An 18973-nucleotide genomic window follows, 5' to 3' on the forward strand; every position below is an offset into this window, starting at 1 on the left:
CATCCGCAAAATCCATCACAATGAGCAAGCAAACTTACAACGTCGTCGTCCTCCCCGGTGACGGTATCGGCCCCGAGGTCGTCGAGCAAGCCACGCGCGTTCTCGAGCTCATCTCGTCCAAGAGCGACACCTTCTCCATCTCTCTCAAGTCGTACGACTTCGGTGGGTGCGCCATCGACTCCGCGGGCAAGCCTTTGCCCGATGACACGCTCGCAGCATGCAAGGAGGCCGATGCGATCCTCATGGGTTCCGTCGGCGGTCCCAAGTGGGGAGTGGGCAAGGTGCGACCGGAGCAGGGCCTTCTCGCTCTGCGCAAGGAGTTGGACCTCTACGCCAACATCCGACCGTGCCTGTTCCCCTCCGAGTCGCTGCTCTCGCACTCGCCGCTCAAGCCCGAAGTTGCCAAGGGCGTGTCCTTCATTGTCGTGCGCGAGCTCGTCAAGGGTCTCTACTTCGGTGATCGTCAGGAGGCCAACCTGGAAGACGGCTCCGACGGCGCCGCCTTCGATACCATGGTGTACAACCGTCACGATGTCGAACGCATCACCAAGCTCGGTGCCTACCTCGCACTCCAATCCAACCCCCCTGCGCCCCTCCACTCGATCGACAAGGCCAACGTCCTCGCCACTTCCCGACTGTGGCGTCGCGTCGTGCAGGACACCGTCGACTCCCAGTTCGCCAGCCAAGGCATCACCGTCGACCATCAGCTCGTCGACTCCGCTTCCATGGTCATGGTTTCCAACCCTCGAAAGCTCAATGGCATCATTCTCACCGAAAACATGTTCGGTGACATTCTCTCGGACGAATCCTCCGTCATCCCCGGTGCGCTTGGTCTGCTCCCCTCCGCCTCCCTCTCCGGTCTCCCCGATGGCAAAGGCAAGTGCAATGGGCTGTACGAACCAATTCACGGTTCAGCACCCGACATTGCCGGGAAGGGCATCGCCAACCCCGTAGGCACGATTCTCAGCGCAGCCATGTTGCTCAGGTACTCGCTCAACCAGGGAGAGCTCGCAGACAAGGTCGAGGCGGCCGTGCGCAAGGTGTTGGACGCCAAGGATGTGGGTGGACACGAGCTGAGGACGGCCGATCTGGGCGGCAAGCACGGAAGCAAGGATGTAGGTGATAAGGTCGTCGAGGTGCTCGAGAGTCTGCTTTAATTCGTGCTTGGCAAATACTACTTTTGAGACATGTGCAGTGGACATTGTGAAGCACGATGGTGTGAATGGGACGTGTGTTTGTGTGGGGGTCAAGGCAGTGTTGGAGCATGAGCGCCGATCTGGGGCCAGTAGCAACGAGGACGGCTCTTCGGTTGCGTGCTACGTCTTAGGCACGAGGAACAGTCCAGATCGGCTTCTGTCCGGCGCCACCTGTCTGACCTCCCACACCTTCAGCCCCGGAAACCTCAACCTCAACGACCTATACCCCGTTTCTGGCATATGAAACGTTCCGACCAATGCGAGCGACCCACCCTTATCTGCGGACACCCAAACCGTCACGATACGGGAAATCTCCTCCTTGGGCCAACGCAGATGTTGATGGTATCGCATCAACACCTCCATCCCCACCTCCACGCCGTGGGGGCGCAACCATTCGACCGGGATGGGAAGAAGGTACACCTCTCCACGTTTGGCGAAGATCGTCGCCGCTTGCGAATCGATCAACTCGACCATCGGGGCGGGGACGGGCTCGGGGGTGGTACGAAAAGCGGAGCGGTGACGGACAAAGGCGCAGATGCGCGAGTAGACGTCCTCCATCCAGGGCGAGGGGATGTAGGTGAGGCGGGAGGGGAGCGCGATGGCTTGACCGAAGATGGGATCTCGGGAGAAGTGCAGATCGATGCGCGGCGAGAATGGGACTGTGTTTGATGTGGCATGAAGGAGACTTGGATCGGATGCTGAGCGCTCGGTGTCGCTCGACTCTGCGAGAGGAGGCGCCGAGGGTGCGGAGTGAGAGGAAGACCCCACGTATCCGTAAGGTGAGTGATGATTCACATCCGAGTCCGCCGCGGCGTTGTCCGCAATCGCCTGGTCGATCAGTCGAGAGATCTCTTCTCGAGACAACCCAGGTGGCGGCAGCGATGCTGTCCCGTCGTGTACTGAAACGCCCCTTGAGCTCGATGCAACGTCGCCAGCGACGGCGACCCGGGGCGAGGCTGGATGTGCCGCAGGCGCAGGGCTCCAATCGTGACCCAGAGAAAGGTCGGTAGACACGACATTGAGGTCGTCTTCGGGTATCGACTCGACGACGTGCTCCAAGGGTCGCAGCAGGGCCGATGAATGGGCTGCAAGGGACGCAAGTCCCAGAAGGACGATGGCGAGTGACGATATCATGATGGATCTGGGGCGAGCGATGCGATAGAAAGGTGTTTTGGGGCTCGAACCAGGGGGAGCACGACTCATATAGGCGATTCTGGAGCTTGCGACGCCGTCCATCCTCACAACGGTCTCACGAAAGTCCCCACGAAAAGTTGCGAGTATGAACAGACTTCATTCAAAGCTGCGACAACGCTGAGCGACGTAGGCAGGTCAATATCGAGCGGGGAAAGTGGGGCCTAATCCAACAACGGCTTAGGCACGAGTTCATACGCCAACCTATGACTCGAAAAGCTAGTCTCGGAAGCCTGAACTCCGAACCTCTCCGCACCGGGAACCATCCTCACCAGCCGCTCGAACGCTCTCAGGCTGATCTTGCAAACGCCTAGTAGAGCCGTCTTCTCCCCGCCTCCGGTCGTGCTCCACATCGACATGACCGAATACACCTTCTCGCCGTTCTCCCACACCAGGTTCGAGTGGAAGCGGAGGAGCACCTCGACAGGTTCGTATCCAGCCCGAGGGAAGCGCAAAGCATACATGTCGGTGCGTGCTGAGATGAGGTGCTTGGTGTGACTCGTGATCGCAGCGAGCGTTGCGGCAGGGATTGCGAGCTCGAGCGCGTGGAAGGGCGTTACGACTCGGTGCACGCTCACCGCTACGATGCGGTTGTAGATCTCGGTGAGCCAGGGTGGTCGGACGTAGACGATCTCGGTGGGCAGCAGAAGGGTTGGCGACTGCGATCGTTGTCTGAGGGTGGCTAGGAAGTGCGTGTCGAGCTGAGGAGCACCCTCACCAGCAACGTGCGCCGCCTGCATGGGTCTAGTCGCAGGCTCGGTGTGCAGACGCGAGCTCGAGGGTCCTGGCGCATCTGCCGAGACAATGGCTTTTTCGGACGAACGAGACGGAGCTCGGAACGATGACGAGGACGAATGAGAGAATACCGGACTGTTCTCGTTGAATCCAAAGGGTCCTGGGCGGAAGGCGTCATTGCGGATCAAAGAAGACCCGACGTCGGATCCCCAATCGCGACCAAGGGTGAGCTCCGTCAGCGCTGCATCGGAACGACGGTCTGATGCGGTCTCGATAACACGCTCGAAGGAGCCCGCGAGTGGAGACGCATGCGATGCAAATGTGGCGAGCAGAGCTAAAATCAAAGCGAAAAGACGCATAGCGATGGCAGATTGGGGAGAAGCAAGAGAGCGTGTGGTGGACGGAGGAAAGGTTGGCTTTGCTCGCTTGATAAGTCGGTACGGTGCCATTCGTCAGACTGGCAGGGAGGGCCTCCGCGGCTCATGCCGATCTCCGTTCATTTCGAGTCAGAACAAACATTAGGCCCCCATCACGTCCAAAGAGGACTTGCAGCTCCACAAGGACAAGTTCTCGCCAAGCATCAGGCGGGTTGGTGGCGACGCGAGCGCCGCATTTGTACTTCTCACCGTCAGTCACAGTCAGTCAGGCCACTTGCAACAACACACAGTCGTGGGCCCTTTGTCTTCGCGTTCATAATAACAAGATGAAAGACCCCCACGACACTGTGGCGATGTATGTACCCAGCTTGTATTGCAGGGAAAGCAGGAGATGCTCATGAAGTGCCGGGCCACCGACACGTGTATCGCTACGTCACTGTAGAGAGGACGTTGATGTTACGTATGCTACGGCTGCGGGACCAGATGGAGTCCTGAGTGTGGCACTGGAGTCATTTCCACCAAGCTCGTGACGTGGAACCTCTGAACGCCCGCCATCTTGGTGAACCCGGTATGAAACGCAATTGTGCCCATGCGGAAGATGCCGAGCAAAGCGAGCTTTCTTCCTCTGTCTGCGGTGGTCCAGATACTAACAACACCGCTCACTCGGCCCGTCGGCATTTTGATATGCGAGTGATATCGGAACAGCACCTCCAATGGACGTGAGATGCCTGCAGATGGCAACCAGCTGGCGGGGATGCGCAGCATGTATGCCTCGCCTCGAGGTACAAAGATTCGGTGCCCTTGTGCGTTGATCTGTGCGACGAGTTCGGCTGGGATCGCCACCTCGGAACGGTCAAAGCGCTTCCGCGGTCTCCAAAGCCGTAAGATTCGGTCGTAGACATCGCTCATCCAGGGTGAACGGATGTAGACCTGATCTTTGGCGAGCCTGATCCTGCCTTCGTTCCCGTACTGAGTTGGCAGACCTGTGATCTGAGCGTCGATCCGTGGAGAAAGCGTTTGCTCGCTCGCCGTTTGCGCCAGCAAATGGAGATGCGAGTCGTGCGACGAGGCAGCTACTTCATCCGGTGGAGGGGCTTGCAGCGGCGGAATGGATTCGGAGACGATGGGAGAATGTTGAGGGGAAGTGGACCGGCTGGCTGCGTAGGGCACGTCGGCGGAACGCACCGGATCAGGATGGATGTCGAGCGCAGGTGGTCTCAGGCTAAGCTCAGTCGAGACAAGGTTACGGCCATGCTCCGAGATGGATTCTGCGGCCCGTTCGAAGGGCGATTGAAGCGGCGATGCTTCGGCTAAGCAGGCAACAAGCAGCGCCTGAGCCAACAGCAGGCTGAAACAACGCATCGTGGTCGACCGGCTGCGGAAGTAGTGGAAGATGGGGTCAGCATTGGGGATCAGAGGACACGAGATGCATTTGAGCTCTCGATCCGTTGGAGCCCACCTGAGCCCCACCAGAGAGTCCCAAGGGCGGCCTTATGATCGTTACGATCATCACGGCCACTATTGTATCGGCGTTGAGCACATCGTATTGGGATCTTGCAACGCACGCTAAATTACATGGTCAGCCACTTGCAGCCAATCGGTGCTCAATTCTTGAGCAACGCGTTCACCACATGATGAACGCGAAGTTGTCGGAGGTCGGTGTACGTCTGACCAGTTCCCAAAAAGTAAATCGGTAGTCCGGTCGCCGAAGTTGTGGTGAGAGCGGTTCCCACCTTGTCATCGACCGTGTCCCACTTGGTCAGCAGACTGCCGTCGAGGCCGCGGGGGTTGCTGACACCGCTGAAGTCCTTCATGGCGCCATCAAATTTGGTGATCTGATCAACCGCCTCGTTGCCCACCAACGCTTCTCCGACAAAAATGATCTTGTCCGGTCGGTTGACAGAGACAAGTTTGGCGAGGGCGCGCATGAGTGGCTCGTTGTCCTGCATTCGGCCGGCTGTGTCGATGAGTACGACGTCGAAGCCTTCTGCTTTGGCGTAGGTGAGCGCGTCCTTGGCGATACCCGCTGCGTCCTTGCCGTACCCACGCTCGTAGAGCTCGATGCGTCCCTTCTGCTCATCCAGCGCAATGCCGTCGACGCGCAGCTGACCGAGGTTGCGGACGTGGACGCGGAGTTGCTCGACAGCACCGGCACGGAACGTATCGCAAGCAGCGATGAGGACACGCAGTCGATTCTGCAGCAGCCAGAAGCAGACCTTGGCGAGATTGGTGGATTTGCCGACGCCGTTGACGCCGACGAAGCAAATCGAGTAGGGGTCGGGCTTGCTAGCCAGCTCCTTGTCCTTGGCGCTGGTGGCGAGGGCCAGTGATGATGCAGCGGCTGATCGTTGTCGCTTGGTGGCAATCTCGAGGAGAATGTCGGTGGAAGACTTGGGTGTGAGGATACGAGTGATGGCCTCTTCGAGCGCCTTCTTGACCTCGAGCTTGACTGAGCCAAAGCTGCCGAGGTTCTTGCCGACCAGGTTGCGCTCAACACTGTCACAGAGACGCTGTGCGACGTCAGCTGCGACGTTCTTGCTCTGCAGGTGAGAAGCCATTGCAGAAAGCGCGGGTGCCAGATCCTCCTTGGTAAGCGTCTTGGCGCCGGTGAGTCGAGAGAAAAAGGATGCTCCAGAAGACGAAGCAGATCCGATACGAGACAGGAAGCCAGCAGACTTTGCAGTGCTTCCGTCCACATTGTTGTCGTCCTCCTCTTCATCCTCTTCGTCCTCGTCATCTTCGTCCTCCTCCAGGACATCAGCGATCTCGTAAACGCCGTCGGATCGCTTGGTGCCCATGCTCTTCTCGTCGATCCAGCTGTCGAGGCCAGCGCCTTCATCTGCGTCCTTCTCGGTCGCACCACTGAAATCCAACTGAGCGACCTGTTGAGCGCTCACGCTGCGGCTGCCGTCCCACTTGCGCATCTCCTTGGTTGCTTTCGCCTTCTTGCCGCCAGGAGACTCGGTTCCACTCGCATGACCTGGTGTCCCTGGGGCGCTTCCGCCATTGGAAGCCGAGATGCCAGGTGTGCTCTTCTTGCTGCGCACTACACGCCGACCGCCAGGACTGGCCTCGAGCTTCAAGCGACTCTTGAGGGCTTCCACGCTTTTAGCGATATCGGCGGAGTCCTTGGCTTCCTTGACCGAGCTAGGGGTGTTCTGACCGCTCTCCTTGTCAGATCCTGCTGCGATCTGAGGCTGATTGATGGCGCCTTTCTTCTCGCCGAGAACACCCTTGCGCTTGTTTTGAGCCGCCGCCTTTTCGAGGTTCCTGAGTGTCTTTGTGAAGATATCGTCCCATTCTCTGAGTGCAGCGGCGAACTCGAGCCTCGCACTCTCGGACAATGTCGCAGCTTTCGAGGTGCCTGAGGCGACCGCGCTCTTGGAAGACTGGGCGAGCTTTCGCACGAAGGATGCAAAGAGATCAGAAAAGAGCGAGCGGACAGTCTCGAGAAGCTCCTCGATGTAGGAAAGCTGCAAGATACGCTGGTAGACGACGACAAAGGTCAGGTCGAGCTCGTTTGCGAACGTCCATCGGAGCGTGTAGCCTTCCTTGTCGAACTTCTGATCAGCTGTGCGTTGCTCGAGGAAGGCCTGCTTGATGAGCGAGTTGACTGGGTTGGCGGATGCATCGGCGCTGCTGAGTGCTGGACTGAAGGTCTTGGACCAGAGGACCAGGCCATTCTTTGTGAAGATGGTGAAGTGATCCAGCATGATGATCACGGGAAGCTGGAGCCTAGCGTTGCTGGTTGACCGAAGTGACGATGGTGGCGGTAGAAAGAGGAGCTGGGTATCGATGCGGAGTCGAGCCATATGGATGCAGACCGAACCAGCTCCGCACCGACAACCGTGCATGCAGTTCAAATCGGGTCTCGGTCACCCGATCGCGTCTTAATTTTTACTCCACCTCGGAACACGGCTGAAGCATGAGATTTTTGTGTTCTTCTCCCTTCATGCAGCCTGTCCACAACCTTCACACGACCACAACCGCGACCTAAAGGGAGAGAGCATACAACAGCGCCAAGCCTTAAGCGAAAGCGGAAGAGAACGCAGCAACGATGGGACGCTACGCGATTCTGGTGTCTGGTCCTGCAGGATCAGGCAAATCGACCTTCTGCTCAGCCTTGATAGCCCACGCGCAGTCGTTGGGCCGCAGTGTCCATCTGTTCAACTTGGATCCTGCCGCCGAGCGCTTCGAATATCAGCCAAGCATCGACATCAAAGAGCTGATCTCGCTTGAGGATGTGATGGAAGAAATGAGCCTTGGTCCCAACGGCGGGCTCATCTACTGTTTCGAGTAAGTTTACTACTTGAGGCAACCAAGCCATGCTGGTGCAAGATGCTGCCCCTTCTCTGCGTCCGCTAGACACTGACTCGCTGCTCGCGCTACTTGGTCTGCTCAGATACCTCCTCGACAATCTTGACTGGCTTGACGACGAGCTCGGACAATTCAATGACGACTACATCATCATCGACTGTCCTGGCCAGATCGAGCTCTACACCCACTTCCCTATCATGTCGCGGCTGGTCAACATCCTGCAAGGGCAATACGGCTTTCGCATCTGCGCGACCTACCTTCTCGAATCGCAATTCATCGACGACAAGACCAAGTACTTTGCCGGCGTACTCAGCGCCATGAGCGCAATGATTAATCTCGAGGTACCGCACATCAACCTGCTCAGCAAGATGGACTTGGTAGAGAAAGGCGAGATCGGATCCGAGGCCAAGAAAGGGCGGAGGAGAGAGATGGAGCGATATCTCGATCCAGATCCGCTTCTGTTGATGGACGAAGTCAACTCGCGGACAAATCCCAAGTTTCACTCGTTGAATCAGGCGCTGGTGCAATTGGTGAGTCCAGCCATTTGTTGTTGGTCTGTTGCTTCTTGCGAGCTTATCACTGATTACTGACCGATTCGTACCCTATGCACCTCTTTCAAATCGTAGATCGACGATTTCAGCATGGTGTCTTTCATGCCTCTCAACAGCACCGACGAAGACTCTGTAGGGACCATTCTCTCGCACATTGACAACGCCGTCCAGTACGGTGAAGACGAAGAGCCGAAAGAACCCAAAGACATGGACGAAGGCGACTTTGCGGATCAGTGAAAGGGCTCGCGCTCTATAAACGAATGCACTCCACCGACGCTTCAACATTCGGCATCAGCACCAATGCCCTCCCCTCCTGCTCTCCTGCATCTGTACTTGTACCACCAGCATACCACACCTTATGACACCTGATCTTTGCACTTCTGTGCGTCCTCCATGGCTCTCACATTGTCCTTTGAGGCTCCTTGCGTCATCGTCACCGGCGAGCTGTGGGATGAATGGTACCAAAAAAGTCAGACTGTTAAGCTGGATCGGATAGCCGAGGGCTGAGTCGTGGCAAAATTCAATTTCAAGCAACCGAGTCGGTCTCAAGGACAAGGCGAGCTGCGCTGCTGCAGCTGCGCGCGTCACTCAAAAAGCTGCTGCAGGGTTCCGTCAACTCAGCTATGCAGTCGATTCATACATTCGGCTTCCACGCTGTCGCTTCTCCACACGCAAGGCTATCTTTCGGGAGCTTCAGCCACCTGCCTTTCCTTGACACCATCTCTTCCTGCCTTTCGCAACCCTATCCCTAACGTACATCATGGCGCGCGTGTCCAGGCGATCTCGTCGCTCGACAGCCTCGCTTCAGCGAGTTGCCACCTTGTCGCTCCTCGCGCTCGCTGCTGCCGTCCCCGTCGCCCAAGCCAGCGTCCACGACCATCATGCCGGCCACTCTCCAAGCGCGGCCGCCCACGCTTCCTCTTCCAGCCTGAACCCCACCGCATCCATCGCAAAAGTCATGCAACGAACACGTAGACCCTGGTTCACCGTTGCCAAAGATCAGGTCTTCAACACGGTCTCTCGCTTTCTCTCGCACGCATTACCCGACCCGCGCTACTTCTCCTACGATCTGGATCAATTCGACGACTACCACCTCGATGAGTTTCACCTAGCATCGTCTGATAGGTCTAGCCTTGACTCGGACGGCGTTTTGGATGGCCCAGGCCTTAACTGGGGAGGTAGCACGCTCGAAGTGGTGCGATCCCAAGCGATCTTCCTCACTCGTTCAGCTGCGTTTGGCCCTCACGTGACCGACGATGCAGGTCTCAAAGGATTCCTGCTGCCCATCACGGATTTCTACAAGATCCCAAAGGACGCCAGCTTCTCTACCTCGGACGCCAGCCGCGATCCTGTCCATGCCTGCCCGTACAAGGGTGGTCCCGGATCGCATCGCGACGTTGCTTTCAGCAAGTACGAAGACGAGGATGACCGTCGGCTCTACTCTTCTTTCCACAGCGATAAATCATCACAAACGGCCTTCACCTGGACACATGAAGCAGAGAACGACCTTGACGTTACCAAACCTCCACACAACTGGATCGCCCTGGTTGAGCGTGGTGGCGGCTGCGGGTTCGCCGACAAGGTCCGTGTAGCTCAGCAGCTTGGCGCCGTGGCGGTCGTTGTCGGGGACTCGCCTAGTCCAAATTGGCACGGCGGCCGAACAGGCGATCCGAACGAAGAGGGCGATCCTGGACTGAGTGGCAAGCGTCTCATCACCATGTTTGCGCCTGGAGACACGAGCGACGTGCGTATCCCTTCGACGTTCGTCACCCGTCCCAGCTACCTCGACCTGGAGCGCCTCATCGAAGAGACCGAAAAGGATCAGAAAGAATGGGAGAGGCAGCACTCGTCTGAGCGCGACGGCGAACGAGCACCTCTGACACGCGGGCTCGAAATCGTCATTGGCAAGGATGATCTCGCGTGGGAGTGGCCTTTGATCGACTTTGGCATCCTCCTCCTGCTCCTTCCCAGCTTCATGACGGTAATCACCATCATCGTGCACCGCATTCGCATGGTGCGACAGCGACGTAAGGAGCGCGCGCCGGAATTGGTCGTCCTTGGCCTCCCTTGCCTCATTTGGCGCGGCAACGGGCAGCCCTGGGAGAAGGTTGAAGACACCGACGTCGATCCTGGGCCGGGCAACGGCTCTTCCTCCTCCAACCCGTATCCTGCTGACGACCTCGAAGCCAATCCCGCCGGGGAAACCATCCCGCTTCTCGCGGACCAGGCCGAAGCTGGACCCTCGACCGCCAAGCCTGTCAACCCAGCCTCGCTCCCGCCCGGGAGGACCTACTTTAGCACAGATGAGTGCGCAATCTGCCTGTGTGACTTTGTCGACGGTGACAGAGTGCGGGTGCTCCCCTGCGGACACATTTTCCACCGTCAAGAGGTGGACGATTGGCTGGTGAGGGTGAAGAAGCTGTGTCCTATTTGCAAGCGCGACATCACAGTGCCAGTGCCCCCGGGACCACCAGTGGGCGTGGTGGAGTCGGGCTCGAGTCCCGCTTTGAACGGTGTCGCGGTGGCGACAACAGTAGTAGATGCGGACACCGGGGAACCCGCCGCGGTGCAGCAGGACGTGGACGCGGATGTCAGCGTGGATCTCGCTCAGCATTTGAGCTCGGATGACGGGCCGGGACATCAGGACGGGCGCCAGGTGTGAGGCAATCTTCATGATCCATTGCATGGCGCACAAATGCAGCATCTCTTTTCAATGTATTCTATGACAGTTGGACTCTGTTCAAGCTCTGTTGGACGTGCTACAGGCGCTTCAGAATCTATCAAGCGAGTGAGAACCAAGAATGAACAATGTCGCTGGTGGCACCTTTGTTGCAGAGTCTCGACTGTCTTCGTGTGTCAACACAGGCGGTGGGGTGTGACTTCATTAATGCTTGTGCAACAGCAGTGCATTGTCGAACGAGGCGCTCGCTCTCTCTCAAAAAGCTGATATGCTTGATGTTTACGGCTTCCCCTTCGCCACCCTTTTCATCCGCTTCCAACTCCACCAAGATGCGGTTAGCCTCCCTGCTCGTTGCCAGCTTGGCACTTGCTGTCCACCTGACGCAGGCAGCTCCGCTGGCAGGTTCACTCGAAGACGTCGTGAGGGGGTTCACTTTTGCGCGCGCGCGCGAGTCAATTCCAACGACTTCCGAAGTGGATGCAGCTCGTGACCTTGCCGCTCCGTCGATTCCGCCAGTGCCGGCGCATGACGGGGTCGGTTCGCCTCATGGATCGCCCTTCGAAAGCGGTTCCTTGCCGGACTTACTTATGTCGCCGGGCCAAGGTCCTGTTCATTCGCTAGCAGCCCAAATCGCCCGAGAGCTCAGCTTCTCGCCTCGTATCGACGCTCTCTTCTTGAGCTTTTCGCCTCTCTACCGTCAAGTGACCGCCCGCTTCAAGCTACCGCAAGAAATCGTCCACATCCCTTCGCCTTGGCTCAAAGACGTCTACACACACATGCTCAGCGTCCCGTCAGACAGGCGGAAGCCCGTCTTCAACCACGAGGAGCTCCCGATCCCAGCTTCGATCGTATCGAGCTTTGAGTCTAACGAAAAGCACTTCCACTTTTCCCGAGTCGATGCGTACCTTCTGCGTATCTCACCCGAGTGGCTGGGAGTGAGCCATGCGTCTGTACCGCTGGAGCTACTCGTACGGTTTCACAAGGAAATGCATTGGTACCAACAGCCGGTGCGCAACGTCATCTCGTTCTGGAGCTCAGCCGACGGCGCATCAAAGCTTGCTTTGCTCGGTACCTTTCGTATCACCAAGCACGGCTTTGAGAACATGATCCGCGGTTTTCCGGGGGTGGAAAGGTTCGCTCTCGAAACGCGCGTCGAGACGAGCCCCGTCGTGCACACAGATCTCTTTCTGGTGCGCAAGCGCTTGCCCGGCACGACGTCGTAGCGATCCACTATCTCTACAGACGCGCAAACGCCTGCTCTCTTGTACACGCTTCAAATTCTTCAATCCATCTAGGTTGACCGAATGTGACCCGGTGTGAATCGATCAATGTGTGGCTGATGCGTGACGGTGTGCATTTGGCGTTGTCAGGGAGGGTTCATGTTTTGCAACGGCGAAGATGGTGTCGCTGGCAGTGCGCTGGAGTTCAGCCACTCCCGCCACCGTGTAACATGCCGGTTTCACCAACATTCCCACGGTGAAGCTTTTTTTCACACCCCTTTTCATCTCGGCTGTCTTCGGCGTGGAAGGAGCAGCCTACACCGACCATCGCGTTGTTGCTGAGATGCAACGTTACCTACACCGTGCCGGCGGCGCTCGAAGGATAAGTTCTCACACAACATAGTTTGGCGTAGCGATCCATCTTGTCTATCGACGACAACAGCCCGAGCCACTTCCAAAGAATGCTGTTCTTCGTCCTCATCGTTTCTGGCTACCTCTGGTGCGCATGCGTCTACGTGATTGGAGCACCACCCATTCGTCCGATTGCAGAGGTCGGCGACGCAGCTCGACTGTTCTTGAAAGAGCATGTGTCAACAGAGCTGACCCTGGGCAGCTCATCAGCGCCTGTCGCACAGCTCGAGCAGGCTCCAACTCAAAGGCTTCACCCTTTCATCCATTCCGACCTTTCGCCGTTCAGAGGTCGTCCACCAGCTTCAAGACCGGATTTCACAAGCCCTCCTATAGTCGGAGCCTTGCCGACGGGTCCTGACCGTGCATTCAGTATCCCGTCCGCTGAAATCGAGGGACCATCGTCTTCTTCTGTGGACGCGGTCTCAGCGGATCGGTGGCTGCAGCAAAGGGCGCGCTTCACTTCGGAGCAAGATCTCGACATTTTCTTTAACGACCTTCTTCTGCGCGACAGACGCACCGGTGTATGGAGGCTACCGCAGACCATCGACTACGTTCCCTCAAGTTGGTTCGATGCCACCTACGCGAGCTACGTTGAAGTACGAAGAGCAAGTCGAAACTGGGGCAGACAATGGACCTATCCCGTCAAGTTCGAGATGACTCTGAACCTCTTCCGATTGATCACGGTCAGGGGTCACGAGCTCTTTGGTAACAGCGCACGGATATACAAGCTTCGATTTGCAGGCAATGCTGCCAATCACTGGCGGAGCGGAGAGGTGCTGGTCCGATACCTGTCCGTGGAGTTCGAAGGGCATGGAGTCAAGATCCCGCCCAACACGCTGATCGTTTGGAAGACCAGCGGCCAGGGCTCACGACTTGCTTTTGTAGGACTCTACCACTGCCCCAAGGCTTTAATGGCCGAGTTCAGACGGCTTCCAGGCAGCAGGAAGTTCGATGTGTCTTCCTTGCTGGGACAGATCGATCTAGTCCCCAGATATGAGGCGCCTCGCCTCGACGGGCAGGTTTCGCCCCAGTGATCTTATTTTGAAGCTGTCCCTTGTGGCCTTTCTCGCACGTCAATCCTTTCTTGCATCGCGCATCACGGAGCACTTTCGGCGCGTGATGCAACCCACGTCGAAACAGCACCTTGGCGTGAGAAGATCGAACGATGGCGTTGAAACCATTCAGCCGTGTATCATCGCAAGCTCTTGATGGTTGATAGCTCATTCGTCGTCTGTTGAGTGCCCACCAGCGTTTGCCGAACAGTTCATGGTCACCGGAAGCCGTTTCACCTCTTGCCATTGCTAAGGACAGCAAGAGTTGGCCGAGTTGCAAGCATGAAAAATCAGTGCTGTGTATCGCTGACGAAGCTGTCAGTTTCCCTTCTCTTGCTCGTTTCGCTTCTCTTGGACATCATGACTCTCTCCTCTAAGCTCATAGCAACCTTTTGCCTCTTGCAAACTGCTTTCACGCCGACTCTGTGCGCCCCACCTGTCTCTGAGCTCGCTCATGCAGCCGAGGAAGTCCTCCAGGACAGCGTCGTTTCGACTGAGCTAGCACTCGGCCTGTCGCCAAGACAGCCCTTGCGTCGCGTACCGACGAATGACGACGGCTGGCTCTCTCTCGCGCCGTATCGACATCCCTCTTTCGACGAGGCCAGCCCTTCTGATCACTCGGCGGTATCGAATGGCGCTCCAAGTCTTGATCACCTAGACTCGGGGCTCAAAGGATCGCCTTCCGATCTGCAGCATGATATTCAGCCTCTTCCGACCCTCCATCAGCCAGATCCAATTGCTCGTGTCCCACTCACCCCAGGTCTGGATCGCTTCGTTGGACATTCGCACGACGGATCGGGTCCCGACGACTATCGTCTCCTCTTCCCATCCAACGCGGAGTACGTCGCCTCGCCGTGGTTCGAGCGCTTCTGGACAGACGCAGCGATACACCTACGAAACGCCAGGTACCACGCCGTTTTCGCAACCGAGCGCGCCCGCACACTCCTGAGTCCATCTGCCATCCGCGAGATGGTTCTGGAGAATTGGAAGTATCTGCAGAATGCTCGCGTCTACAAGTTCAGTCTTCCTCAAGATTTTTCGCCCTCGGTCGAGCCGGGCGAGGTGCTGATGCGATACCACACCCGAATCTCGCTGCCCAATCAGCAGCATTACAGGGAAAAGGTCTCGGTCTGGACCACCGCGGACCAGGGGAGGAGCCTGGCGTTTTTGGGCCTGTTTCACTGCCCAAGTAGGTTCTTCCAGGAGCTCGTTCAGAGCGCGCGTGCGCAGGCGTTTGACGTAGAAGATCACGATTTCAGATCCTACGTTCTGACCCCTGTGTCGACTCAGGGCTGATACATGTAGCATCATCTCTTGCCCGCCGTTGCTTGTGCCAACTGAAATGATAATTTCTCGACCACAGTTTTGGCTCGCTTTTCTCGACAGGCCCCTTTCCAGGAAGCTGGAAATTCTGACCTGAGGACAGCGTGTTACTCCGCCGTTTTGGGCTTGCGGAGAGAGACACGTCAAACGCTGCATGCGTTTTAAATAATTTGTGGCGGCCTCGGCTGCAGGTTAGCAGCGCCCTGCGAGAAGAAAGCGGAAGTCCAACGCCAGGGTCTCAGCCGAACATGCTGATGATCCGTGCCTTCTGCCTCGTCTTGAGGTTTCAGGGTTGGTTTCATCCAACAGGATCATCTTGCTTCACCACCTTCATCATCAATCAGGGCCTGTACTCGACATCACAAAGCGCAACATCAGCCTCGTACACGCTTCAAGACGAGTGTCGCTCCATCTTAACCGCTGCTGGCCGGCACAGCGCACCATCACGCACGCCAGAAAGAACCGCTCCGATAGCGTAGCAAGAAGCTGAGACGCCCACCATCTTGTCGGAAGAGGCTCGATCGTCAACAGGCTTAGAAGCGGACATAGCAACGTCCGCCAGTATCAGCATCACCCATCGCAGGATCGGATCGCATTGCTGTGAGCAAGACAAGAAGCATCCACGCCTCCTGCTTCACGGCTCCTCCGGTTGTGCAACCGACAGCAACACCATCAGATAGATCACAGACTCCACAAACAGCTAAGATGGGTGCCGCCTGCTGCGCTGGAGGCGCTATCGCCGGATCTGCCGGTTCATCCTCCCTACTCGATGGTACGATCTACTCGTTCCTTACCGCCATCCCCATCGCGCTCTACCATCATTATCCTCAAGTCGCGATCGCCCTAATCACCCTCCTCGCTGTCGCAGCGTCATCCCTCTACATCCTTCTCATATTCCTCACACCAGACACCAAGACCAGCTCATCCTCGGAGCTCACCTTTCTCTCGACCAAGAGCAAGCAGCCGCAGTCCTTACCGTCACTGCTCGACGATGTGGAGGAAGAGCTTGGCGGTGGAGTGAACGAGGCGGTGCAGCTGAGCGTCGTAGTACCTGCGTACAACGAGAAGGAGAGGCTGCCGGTGATGCTCAAAGAGACGGTCGAGTATCTCGATGGGCTCAAAGAAGGGCGGCGGAGTCTGGTGCAGGGTCTTCCGCTCAAGAAAAATACCGCCTCAAACGGCAGCAGCAACGGCTCGACTTCACGGACGCCCGTTCACTCGGCCCTACACGACCCCCTCACAAGCTACGAGATCATCATCGTCGACGACGGCAGCAAGGACGACACGCATCAGGTCGCTCTTGATTTTGCTCAGTCCTCTCCCTCGGCCGCATCGACCATTCGCGTCGTCCGTCTCGTCAAGAACAGGGGCAAGGGCGGGGCCGTGCGTCATGGCGTGCTGCACTCTCGTGGCCATCTCATCCTTTTTGCCGATGCGGATGGCGCTACTTCCTTCCCTGACCTGTCCAAGCTGTGCTCCACCCTATCCCGCGTCATCACACCCAAGGGACACGGTGTGGCGGTGGGCAGCCGCGCGCACATGGTCAAATCCGACGCGGTCGTCAAACGCAGCTTCCTGCGCAACTTTCTCATGCACGGTTTCCACCTTTTCCTCACCCTTCTGCTCCGACCGCCGACGCTGTCCGGTCTCGTGAGGCAGGTTTTCGGCCGCAAAAAGCAGAAGCAGTGTAAAGGGGTGGTAGCACTGCCCACGCAACCAGAGATCAAAGACACCCAGTGTGGGTTCAAGCTGTTCACCCGTCCCACGGCCAAGCTTGTTTTCCCAGCAAGCCACATTGATGGGTGGATTTTTGATGTGGAGCTCCTCATCCTCGCCCAGACGGCAAGCCAACTCGCCCTCCAGCAACAACCCCCATCGACGCCACAGTTGGGGGGAAATGAAGCCGAGTCGGAGGAGTTGGCCAGACTGCCCGTGCCCATCGCCGAGGTCAGCGTCGACTGGCAAGAGGTCACGGGAAGCAAGATCGATCTGGTCAAAGATAGCGTTAGAATGGCACTGGATCTGATTGTGATCCGGGCGAATTATGGATTGGGCCGATGGAAGGGGCCAAAGGCTGCGCTGTGAGAGGGCATCCTCAAGGCATGACGCAGATGCGCCGTTCTTTATGCCCGTTCAGGTCCCATCTTGAATCAACATTACATTATCACCCATGACTTCATGTGACGACTTGTCTTCAAGGTGATACTGCACAGGTCTCCTTCGTCCAAATCGAGTGATACGGTGGACCTGCTTAGGCGGGGATTTTGGTGGCGATGCGCCCCACCTGCGTTCACACTAAGGCTGTCTGACAACCCTATCATTAAGTCGCACTTTGCAGCTTTCTACCTGACGGAAGACGTCCAAGGGACCATCGAGCCGGACTTCCTCTTTCACCACACCTGCTCAAGTCATCGTGCCATACACCATGCAGACTTCGCATCGAACCGCACTGCTTTTCTTCGTCTTCGCAATCAAACGGCTCAGCCTGGGATCTGCTTCGCCACTGCCGGCTCCAATGTGGCCGGGCGAGGCTTGGGTCACAGAGATTAACGACGCCACTCGGGAAACTTCGAGACACGTCAACGCTCTGAGACACGTCGGAAGCGAACTTGTGCCTCTGCCGGAATCACTTCCCTGGCCTGATCAGAGGCAGGTGTCTGTCCATGATCACCTGGCAGCAAGTCTCCAGTCATTGACGGCAACGTCGCCATCATGGCACGATCCAGTGCCTCTTCGAGAACCGAGTGGCTCTCTCGAGCATTTTGCGCTATCCAATCCTGTTAACGGCGCGACGCAGCCTCTCTCGCAGTCTCATACCGAATGGAGTCCGCCCGTCTTACATGCCCACGACTTGACGTGGCCAACCTTCCAGGGCTCCGGAACAGATAAGTGGGCACTGGAACACATCGTGTCCGCGGAATTCAACTACGACACCAGACCTCGTGCGGCTGAAATCCCAGAGCAGCCATCTCCTCGAGCAGCTCAACTTCAACACGTAGCACTCGGCGGACAGGCAGACCATGCTGTGCCTCAGCAGGCTCCCATGGCATCAATGCTCTCGACCTCACGCAACCGCAAGGCCGTGTACGATCCAACACCCACTCTAGAGTGGCTAGATGTAGCCCATCCGCTCGAGTATCCTCGAGTAGTGGAGCTTCCGAACGATCTCAGGTGGGATCCATCTCCTGCGCTTGCAGGTGAGCTTCTCAGCTTGTTCGAATCACGTCTTGGATACAGTCGGACCGACGTCGCGGATCTGACGGGTGGGGATCGGGCCCGCTTGGCGCATGATCTGCCAACATTCAAGGAGGCCTTCGGCATGAACCGATTTGTGTATGTCTTCAAGCTTCCGACACGCCCAGTCCTCATCACTGCCCACACAAGGAGTCTGTTCAGACAGGACAATCCTCACCCAGTTGCGCTGGTGCTGTGGACCATCGATCAGGACTCGGCTCGGGCACCCGTGCTTTCGCTTCGTGCCGCGTTTGGGGTCAAGATCGGCCTCTACGCAAAGATGCGAAGAAGACCGGGAAAGGCTGTGTACAATCCAGGCTCCTGGACGGACGGTCCGTCCCCGAGGAGGCTCTTGTGGCTTCACTCGCATGATTGAGTGCGTCATCGACATTTATATTCCCCCAGGTCTCTGTCACATTGATACCTTTCAAGTCGTACTTGCCATCGCCACTTGTTTGTACGGTATCATAGCGACATCACTGCCTTCATGTCGAAAGCGAACGAGCGTCGATAGCCCTGTGGAGCTAACTCCGAGAGATCTCAGAGACACTTGCAATCCGAGCGACGTTCATCATGGCATACGTGGCTGATGGAAATCATCATCTGTGGCAGAAATCACACGCAACGGCACAGACTACCAGGTCAACACCGGCGATGACCCACCGCTGGTGTTCACAGCAGGAGTT

General features: G+C 57.3%; 12 protein-coding genes across 12 annotated transcripts; 8 read left to right on the top strand and 4 right to left on the bottom strand.

The window, feature by feature from the left end:
• Positions 1-20: 20 nt before the first annotated feature.
• PSEUBRA_004041 (Isopropylmalate dehydrogenase-like domain protein) lies at positions 21-1157 on the top strand (the record flags this gene model as incomplete). The annotated part of the gene is made up of 1 exon (XM_016437617.1): positions 21-1157. The coding sequence occupies one exon, from the start codon at positions 21-23 to the stop codon at positions 1155-1157; it is 1137 nt and encodes a 378-aa protein (XP_016291159.1).
• A 159-nt stretch (positions 1158-1316) lies between these two features.
• Positions 1317-2399, bottom strand: PSEUBRA_004042 (uncharacterized protein; the record flags this gene model as incomplete). Its single annotated transcript, XM_059465206.1, has 1 exon — positions 1317-2399. The coding sequence occupies one exon, from the start codon at positions 2397-2399 to the stop codon at positions 1317-1319; it is 1083 nt and encodes a 360-aa protein (XP_059321478.1).
• A 152-nt stretch (positions 2400-2551) lies between these two features.
• Positions 2552-3481, bottom strand: PSEUBRA_004043 (uncharacterized protein; the record flags this gene model as incomplete). Its single annotated transcript, XM_059465207.1, has 1 exon — positions 2552-3481. One exon carries the CDS (start codon positions 3479-3481, stop codon positions 2552-2554), a length of 930 nt encoding a protein of 309 aa, XP_059321479.1.
• A 483-nt stretch (positions 3482-3964) lies between these two features.
• Positions 3965-4861, bottom strand: PSEUBRA_004044 (uncharacterized protein; the record flags this gene model as incomplete). The annotated part of the gene is made up of 1 exon (XM_059465208.1): positions 3965-4861. The coding sequence occupies one exon, from the start codon at positions 4859-4861 to the stop codon at positions 3965-3967; it is 897 nt and encodes a 298-aa protein (XP_059321480.1).
• Positions 4862-5103: 242 nt separating this feature from the next.
• On the bottom strand, positions 5104-7212 carry PSEUBRA_004045 (Signal recognition particle receptor, alpha subunit, N-terminal; the record flags this gene model as incomplete). Its single annotated transcript, XM_016437628.1, has 1 exon — positions 5104-7212. The coding sequence occupies one exon, from the start codon at positions 7210-7212 to the stop codon at positions 5104-5106; it is 2109 nt and encodes a 702-aa protein (XP_016291160.1).
• Positions 7213-7556: 344 nt separating this feature from the next.
• PSEUBRA_004046 (uncharacterized protein) lies at positions 7557-8604 on the top strand (the record flags this gene model as incomplete). The annotated part of the gene is made up of 3 exons (XM_016437620.1): positions 7557-7795; positions 7902-8346; positions 8443-8604. The coding sequence occupies 3 exons, from the start codon at positions 7557-7559 to the stop codon at positions 8602-8604; spliced, it is 846 nt and encodes a 281-aa protein (XP_016291161.1).
• Positions 8605-9127: 523 nt separating this feature from the next.
• On the top strand, positions 9128-11029 carry PSEUBRA_004047 (Zinc finger, RING-type; the record flags this gene model as incomplete). Its single annotated transcript, XM_016437608.1, has 1 exon — positions 9128-11029. One exon carries the CDS (start codon positions 9128-9130, stop codon positions 11027-11029), a length of 1902 nt encoding a protein of 633 aa, XP_016291162.1.
• A 347-nt stretch (positions 11030-11376) lies between these two features.
• On the top strand, positions 11377-12270 carry PSEUBRA_004048 (uncharacterized protein; the record flags this gene model as incomplete). The annotated part of the gene is made up of 1 exon (XM_059465209.1): positions 11377-12270. One exon carries the CDS (start codon positions 11377-11379, stop codon positions 12268-12270), a length of 894 nt encoding a protein of 297 aa, XP_059321481.1.
• A 458-nt stretch (positions 12271-12728) lies between these two features.
• On the top strand, positions 12729-13712 carry PSEUBRA_004049 (uncharacterized protein; the record flags this gene model as incomplete). The annotated part of the gene is made up of 1 exon (XM_059465210.1): positions 12729-13712. The coding sequence occupies one exon, from the start codon at positions 12729-12731 to the stop codon at positions 13710-13712; it is 984 nt and encodes a 327-aa protein (XP_059321482.1).
• Positions 13713-14090: 378 nt separating this feature from the next.
• Positions 14091-15026, top strand: PSEUBRA_004050 (uncharacterized protein; the record flags this gene model as incomplete). Its single annotated transcript, XM_059465211.1, has 1 exon — positions 14091-15026. One exon carries the CDS (start codon positions 14091-14093, stop codon positions 15024-15026), a length of 936 nt encoding a protein of 311 aa, XP_059321483.1.
• A 732-nt stretch (positions 15027-15758) lies between these two features.
• Positions 15759-17138, top strand: PSEUBRA_004051 (Glycosyl transferase, family 2; the record flags this gene model as incomplete). Its single annotated transcript, XM_016437610.1, has 1 exon — positions 15759-17138. The coding sequence occupies one exon, from the start codon at positions 15759-15761 to the stop codon at positions 17136-17138; it is 1380 nt and encodes a 459-aa protein (XP_016291163.1).
• Positions 17139-18105: 967 nt separating this feature from the next.
• PSEUBRA_004052 (uncharacterized protein) lies at positions 18106-18663 on the top strand (the record flags this gene model as incomplete). The annotated part of the gene is made up of 1 exon (XM_059465212.1): positions 18106-18663. The coding sequence occupies one exon, from the start codon at positions 18106-18108 to the stop codon at positions 18661-18663; it is 558 nt and encodes a 185-aa protein (XP_059321484.1).
• Positions 18664-18973: the final 310 nt, after the last annotated feature.

The sequence above is a fragment of the Kalmanozyma brasiliensis genome, assembly GCF_000497045.1.
Source record: "Kalmanozyma brasiliensis GHG001 unplaced genomic scaffold PSEUBRA_SCAF3, whole genome shotgun sequence".
NCBI classification, from domain to species: Eukaryota; Fungi; Basidiomycota; class Ustilaginomycetes; order Ustilaginales; genus Kalmanozyma; species Kalmanozyma brasiliensis.